We start from the raw sequence: 8,097 nt of genomic DNA, 5'->3' as shown, positions 1-8,097 counted from the left end.
CGTTTTGGATTAAGAGCTTTCCTGAGTCAATGTAAGAAAACACATTTTCAAATCTGTGGCACACAATGGAAGTTGCTGTAATTTGCATGAAAGAGGAAAGATGAGGGTAAAAGCACAAACCTTCAACCAAAGCCTTCTGCCTGAATGCTTCATGCTTTTTGAAAAAATGTGAGGAACAATACACCCTGGAATTAGATTCACTGCAGAAGAAGGCAAACTAAGAGAATATATAACAGAGAACAACACTTCAAGGTTTCAGTAGTGGAAGATTAAGCTGAAGCATCATTTAACATTGTAGAAGCTTTGCAACTGGGATCCATAGCTAGAGATCTTAGTAGGGGTGGTCCCAGTAGAATGGAAAGAACAGAGCAGATGGCTCAGAAACATCAGGGGTAAATAAGAAACTGGAATCTATCAGCTAGAAGGAAAGGAGTTGGACACAATATCAAAAGTAGCAGCAAGAAATCTGTCTCCCCATGATTATGGGAAAATTGGGAGTGAAGACAGTCTATCATCAGAGTCACCAGAAGCAGCACTTCACTAATTTCATCATCATCTTTAGAATATGTGACCATGTGGATCACCTCACTGATGCAACTGGAGACCAATGGGAAAAAACATTCATTACCACAAACACAAGACAAGGGAGAAGAGCAAGTAGCCTCAGGCAAACATGGCAGTGTTCCCTTGAGTAGCACGTAAGTGCAATCTTGATCAACCATGAAGAAACTGGTGAAGCCGAGCCAAAATTCTGGCAGTATTGATGTTTAAACTGGCTTTACTGCCAGAGGAGGCAGCTGTATGTATTGTCTCCATGTGATCCTTAACCCAAAGCAAACTTTTTATGCAGTTCTGCAGTGAACTGGATCATGTTATTGACATAATAGAAGGTTATGGGAAGAAAGTAGCAAGTGGGAAGAACTTTTTAATCCAGCACTACTTATGAGAGGAGAAGTATCTTGGTCTGTGGTTTTCTACAGTCAATACAGGTTTAAAACTCCCAGTGCCAGATCAAGAATAAAGGAGCTCTATGGTACGAAGGGCTTATCCAATAAAAATTCACTGTGTAGTTTGAACTGGTTTAAAATGAAGTCCAAAACAGAATTACGTACATTGGTTACATTAATGCTAATTAGATGTTTCCTCTTTCACTTGGTGCAACAGCAGCTGAGAGCACAAAGAGATTGTCAGCTTTGTATTTTGTGTCCTGACCTAATTTAGATTAAGTGTAATAGTGGCCTCAATCTCACCCAGATCAGGTTGGTCCTGCTGAGTGACTCAGTGGCTTGCAGACCTAGTATTAAAGTTCAAGGGCTTGTGTCCTCTTTGCATTGTTGTCAACAGTTTCAGTACATGGAACAGGTTCCAGCTTCATTTGTATGAGGACATACAACCAAAGACAGAAAACATGTTGGTGGATAAAAGGGTATCTACAACATGCCCAGGAAATTGTGATATTGTTACTGTAACCTTTTTGCCCCAACCCACAACTCCTATTGTTTGCATCTGTCTTTTGTGAGGTTACATTTAAAAATGGGTTCCAACCTGAGTGCCCAACACTATTCAAAACCAACTTAGGTTAAAGTCTTTGCAAGTCTCATTTTCGCAATGCCTAAAACTGCACTTCTGTGTAATGATAAGGATTTTGCATGGTGTTATTTGTCTCTGTTCTTCTGTAAGGATGGGACATCATGAGTTCTTGGTTAGGGACCAGAAATTCCTATGAGCTCTGCAAAGTCTCTCAAAATTTTTGAAGGAGGTGCTGTTCGTTCTTGCAATTTGCTTGCAAGTTAAGTAACAGTTACTTTATTATTCTCACACCTACTGGAGGCATAGAACACATTGAGAATTTCAGCTGTCATTGGCACAACAGCATTTGTGCCTGGCAGTCCTGGCTGCAGAGAATGTGAGAACGTGGCCTAACTGCACCCTGAAAAGCAGCCCCAAGTGTGCAATGAAAAGACACATTGTTTGAGAGAGTCCAGCACAGAGCCACAGAGATGAGTAAGGGAGTGGAGCATCTCCCTTATGAGGGAAGGCTGAGGGAGCTGGGTCTCTTCAGCTTGGAGGAGACTGTGGGGTGACCTCATGAATGTTTACAAATATGTAAAGAGTGAGTGTCAGGAGGATGGAGCCAGGCTCTTTTAGTGATGACCAGTGATAGGACAAGGGCTAATGGATGCAGGTTGGAGCACAGGAGGTTCTGTGTAAACATAAGAAAAAGCTTTTTCACTGTGAGGTTGACAGAACATTGGAACAGGCTGCCCAGTGAAGTTGTGGACCCTCTTTTGGAGACTTTTAAAACCCATCTGTCTATGTTTCTCTGTGACTTGCACTAGGAGGTCCTGCTCTGTCAGGGGGGTTGGACTCAATGATCTCATGAGGTCCCTTCCATCCCCTAACACTGTGATTTGTGTGATTGTAGGTAGGTGCTTTGGTTTGAGATTAATGAAATTGAAATAACTTTCACCATCCTTTGGCTTTTTGGCTCTCAACCAGAATAACAGGATTACCACATTTTATAGGGATGATTCGAAAGCAAAGACTACTGAAGACGCTGCAAAGAGTACTGAAACCCATTCAGCACCTGGGCAGGGGATTTATCTTTTCTCCGTGAAGACTGAAAGGCAACAATCTACTCTTTGCAAGACCAAGAATTTAGAGCTGGGGCAAGAGGCGAGGCACGGAAGCAGAAAAGAGAGAAACCAAACTGCTCCACCCTGATCCTGCGAGAGGGACAGAGCCCACGGGGCCTCAAAGGGACCCTCGGCTCCACAGAATGCTGAGGGGTCCCGGGGGTGGGTGGGGCAACAACTCGGGCTAAGATCGTCCGCGGGAGGAAGGCCTCGACAGCTCTCGGTGAGCAGCGGGACTACGGGCAGACCGAGCGCTTGCCGACGGCGGCAGGAACGGGCTGGAGGCTCCCGACTCGGAGGGATTTTTTTCCCCCCCCCTTCCCCTCCGCGGCCCCCTCACACTGCACCGCGCAGACGCCTTGGCGGCTGCCGCCACCCCGGCGCTTGCGCGGTGGAGCCGAGGCCCCGGGGGCTCTCTGGCTGCCGCCGGGCTCCGGCGGAAGGCGGCGCTGGTGCCGCTGCGCCCTGCCCGCCCGGCCCCGACACAAAGGCGAGGGCGGCTGTGGCGACCGCTGCTCCCGCCCGCCTGCAACTCGCCGCCTCCGCGGCACCACATGGCGGCAGCGCCGCGGGCGCGCCTGGCGCCGCCCCCGCGGAGCTAGGCCAGGGGGAACGGCGGGCTACCCCCGCTCGCTCCTCACCCGCCCTCCCGACCCGCTCTATCGGCGCCGCTTGAGGGAAGAGCGGAGCGGGGCCCTGCGCAGCCCCGCCATGCTGTCCCGGAGCCGCCGCGCTTTTTGCCGCCCACCGCGCCGCCGCCGCTGCCGTCGCCTCTCGGGGCTCCTGCCCGCGCTCCTGCTCCTGCCGGCGCTGGTGGGCGGCGGCGCCGCGCTGCCCCCGGGCTGCAAGTACGACGGTCGCCCCAAGAGCGCCGGCAAAGCGGCGGCCGGCGGCCCGGTGGAGGTGAAGGTAGTTTGCAGCAACCTGGAGCTCGCTCAGGTTCTGCCTCCTGAGGCGCTGCCGAACCGGACGGTCACCCTGTGAGTACCGTCCTCGGGTGTGTGTGGAGGGGGGGGGTGTCTCAGCGACGTGTAGGCGGGAAGCGGGGTGCGGAGCTCCCGGCCCAAGGTAAAATGGGGTCAGGCAGCGTGGGGGTCGCGTCTGACCCTCTCTGCTAAAAGGGGAAAGCCCCGGGAGCGGATTTTTGTTTCGCTGTGGTTTTCAAGTTTACTCTTACTTTCCCGAGATGGTGATTTTAAGGGGAGGGGGCATAAAGCGTCCCGTTACTCGCTGGCCGAGCTGTGGTAGTGTAGAGCAGCATCCCCCCCACCCCCTTTTGCTCTTTCTTCCCTCTTGGGACTCCTCTCCATCACAGTTCAGGCTGTTTAGAATGCTAAGGTGTTCCTTTATTAAAAGTAATTCTACAATTGTGTTTATTAAAGAAAAAAAAAAAGAAAACCCCAATAACTTCCAGAAATTGATTTATTATTTTAGTCTCAGGAGAAACTCGGCTTTGGAGTCCCCTGCTTTGAGGTAGTTTTTAAAACCGAGCGCTCATAGAGAGCGTGAGCCAAGTGCGGTAGATGGGGTGGGCCTGAAGTTTCGAGGTAGCGAACAGCAACTTGTTTGTTGCAGCTGCTACTAAAACCAGCTGAAGGGAATTATTTTGTTTCTTCTTTGGGGGGGAAAAAGGTCAGTTTGCTTCCACGTAGCAGGAGGCGTTCTCTTTTTATGTGGAGGGCAATCCTAGCGCATCCATTTGAATAACAAGTTTCAAACAGGCTGTGCAACTTATTCCGAAGTAAGAAATACGTTGCTCTTTACTTAGACCTGAGTGTGCACATGTAAAAAAAATAATTTGCAAGTTGTTTTTCTTCCTGAGACGTTAATTGGTTACTCTACCAAAGGAGTTCATAGAATTATAGATATTCTAGGTTGGAAGGGACCTTTGGAGATCATTGGGTCTGATCTCCCAGCCATTGGCAGGGACATTAGCAGTCCTGGATTTCATTAGTGAATGGCCCTAAAAAGTGGAACCCTGTCCCCTTCTTTAGAGCACTTACAGATGTGGGAAGACTCAAGTGCAACCAAGTAGTAAGCAAGAAAAAAAAATTCAATGAAAAGAAAATTGTATTATGGGATCTCGTTTAATATACTTCTTTGCGTACCTGGAAATCACAGTTTTGAAAGATCCACCAATAATTCAAGTGCAATAAGCACAGAATGTGTTTAGTTCTCAGAGCAGCAGTCTGGCTGCTGCTTTTGTGAGCTTTGACAGCACTGAAATGCCATGGAGGGAATTTCTTCATGAAGTCTTAGTGAAGTGTGGATCCAGTCAGCATGGATCTGGACCTGTGAGAAAAGGAAAAGCCAAAAAAGGGGAGGTCATTAAGGCTAAAGTGTTTGTTCTTACTTGGCAGTCTGTAAGGGCTTAGAGAGTTTTTCTAAATGACCTGTGAGAAGTGACCAGATATATTCATATGTGAAATTTCTGAAGTATAAATATAGCAAAATATAGAAAGTGATGACTCTGATTAACAAATTAATTTTAGTCTTTGTAATCTTCTGTTCAACAGTTAAAAATATTGTAGGAACCCTTAAAATTATGACAGAAGTAGATGTTAGTATGGTGGATAAGCTGAAGTTGATTGTGGGATACTTTTGGTTCAGAAAACTCGGATTCCCAGCCCTGATTTCTTTGAAAGACAAACAGATACTAAACACAGCAGCTTTGCTATGCATGGATGTTTATTATTGCAGTGGCAGAAGAGTTAGGAAGAATGGTTCATCTCTCATCTTGATGTCCATACCCTGTTATCTAGGCCATATACACTAAATCAGTTGCTTTCAGTTTTAACTGACAGGTCTCTGAAGTTCATGCTAACTCCAGAAACATTTATTTTTCCCTTTTAAATTTTTACTTGATGTAGCAAGAAACAATGTGATTTTTTTTTTTTTTTTTAGTTGTTATTTGTACATAGTACAAATAGTATGATAACTGTTAGTATGAACACATTGAAATTTACCTAAGTATGAGGCAAAGATTGTGAAACCAACATTCCTGCTTTTTCTAAGAGAGTGAACGGAACAACTGATGTGGTTTGGAATCTTTTTGACTTTGTTGACTCTTGAGGAATGACTTCCCATATATCTGAGAGACTTTTTTTTTTTTTTTACTGCGTTCATGTTAACCTGGTTAGAAAGTTTGGGTGATTTATGGGGTGTTTTGCCAGGTGCCATTTCATAAACATGTTGATTAGTAGTGACTGGAGTAATCATTATCTTTTGCCAAAAATTACTTTTTTTTTTTTTTTTTTTTCTCCAAGCTGATACTTAAAATTGCAGCCCTTGGTGGATAGTGCAAGCTTGTCCGATTAGAGTCAGACTGCCCTGAGTTATCTTGAATCTTGATTCTTGTGGGATTCTTCTATTAAGATAAGTGCTAGTTCTATTATAGCTTTTTGGATTAGTGGATCACTGCAGAGATAAGTAGCTGAAAATAGCTGTGTAGATCAGCTGCATTTTGATTCAGTCAATTTCCTTTTGTGTTGACTTATTTCGCACAAAGCAATTTTAAATATGAGAACTTGTATAATTTTATATGTTTTGGGTTTTTTTGAATGACCTAGGGATGACCCAAGTGAAGTCATTATATCATTTTTGGAAATCTTAATTCCATTCTTATACTGTTCCAGCTCTTAGATTTTCACTTTTTAGCATTTACAGGTTTTATTTTCCTCAGTGAAATATTTTTGAGGATAAAAATCTCTAAAAAGTGTGGAAATAAGAGAAGCAGTGGAAATTAGGATGAATGAGTAGAAGCTGAGGATGCTGGCCAGGTTCTCTCATTCTTACATGCCATTGTAGTTACTGCTTTACAATGATATTGATAAGTTGAGCAAGGTCATTAATTTCTGAAATGCCTTGACATTTGGTTTCCACAGAATGTTTTATTGTTGTAGTAATGTAAGTCAGGAATCTTTAAGCTAGAATCTTTAGTTACAATTTAAAAAAAATCTTAATTTTATTTAAATTTCAAATCCTACAGATTAAGATTGTTTAATGATTGAGGAAGGGAAGCAACACTGGAAGAAGAGTATTAAAGTACAGAGAGATGTCTGTGGGAGGATAAGTAATGTTTAGGATTTTTGGCAGTGCTGTAAGTTGAAATTTCTTCAGAATCCAAAGAGAAGTAGTTGGTCCTTTCTTGAGCAGTTAGGTCAAATTCCAAGGTGAATTCAAGTTTAGTTCTAGCTAAGGGAGGGACTGTTTCTTAGCCTTGTATAAAGAAAACCGATTGGGATGCAAATGAAGGGTGTATCTACCTGAACACCCTAGATGGCTTTGACCTTTGTAGTTTAACCAGCTGGATGAGATGCTTTTGGTGTGAAGATAATATAACTGGGTGACTGTAACTGGATGCTTTGTCTGACATGCTCTGTATTTCAGTAGATACTGAGGCTGTTGTCATGATTCACATTTAAGTAAGGAATGTTCTATACTCTTGTAATGGAAGTCTAAGATAAGACATCCATTGCTGTTTGATACAAGTCCAAATGATGATGATATGACTTGTTGGATACTAGCCCATACTTCATAGAATCATAGAATGGTTTGGGTTGGAAGGGACCTTAAAGATCATCAAGTTCCAACACTGATGCATGGGCAGGGACACCTCCCACAAGACCAAGTTGCTCAAGGCCCCATCCAACCTGTCCTTGAACACTTCCAGGGAGGGAGCAGCCACAACTTCTTGGGAAGCCTGTTGCAGTGTCTCACCACCCTTACAGGAAAGAATTTCTTAATGTCTAACCTATGTCTTTGCTCTTCAAGTTTTTAACCATTTCCCCTTCCTCTCACTACACACCTGTGTAAAAAGCCCTCCCCCAGCTTTCTTGTAGCCCCCTTCAGATATTGGAAGGTTGCTATAAGGTCACCTTGGAGCTTCATTTTCTCCAGGCTAAACAACCCCAACTTCTTTAGCCTGTCTTCATTCATCCTCTGATCATTTTAGTGGCTCTCTGGACACATTCCAGGATCTCTGTCCTTATGTTGGGGACTCCAGAACTGGACACAGTACACAAAATACTTCGTTCTTTGGAAGAGAATGTGTAATCTCACTGAAGACAAGCTTGTTAAGTTGTAATCCTTGTTATTTGTCAGGAATTTTATTTACCTGTTACCCATGGATTATTCTGTAGGAATAGGAACCTAAATTAACAGAGTAAAAGCATGTACATTCAGTGAAGAGTAGTGTTTCTGAAACTTACTGGCTTGCAAACAACTTTGCTTACCCACATGTCCTGATGGGAGCATGTTAGTATCAGTGTTTGTGCTTACAAGTGCTGGAGTTCACAAGCCAAAGCATTAGCCTGGATTTATGTTCAGAACTGTTCCAAGATATGCTTAGCTAGATTGCTGCTGAGAAACTTCTGAAATTGTCTCAGTTTTTGTCCAGCTCATAAATGTAATTTTAATCATATAATTGTACATACATTAAGGCATACCTATTTGGCCTCCT

General features: G+C 44.1%; 1 protein-coding gene across 1 annotated transcript in view; it reads left to right on the top strand.

Moving 5' to 3' along the window:
* The first annotated feature begins 3,347 nt into the window (after positions 1–3,347).
* The window catches only part of ADGRA3 (adhesion G protein-coupled receptor A3), a 48,592-nt gene continuing 43,842 nt past the window's right edge, over positions 3,348–8,097 (top strand). The window contains exon 1 of the mRNA XM_030450240.1: positions 3,348–3,616. Within this exon, the coding sequence (XP_030306100.1) occupies positions 3,348–3,616 (269 nt within the window). The remainder of the gene's footprint in view (positions 3,617–8,097) is intronic.

This window comes from Calypte anna, chromosome 4A (genome assembly GCF_003957555.1).
Source record: "Calypte anna isolate BGI_N300 chromosome 4A, bCalAnn1_v1.p, whole genome shotgun sequence".
NCBI classification, from domain to species: domain Eukaryota; kingdom Metazoa; phylum Chordata; class Aves; order Apodiformes; family Trochilidae; genus Calypte; species Calypte anna.
Note: the sequence above shows the minus strand (reverse complement) of the source record. Positions and strands in the feature narration are given on the sequence as shown.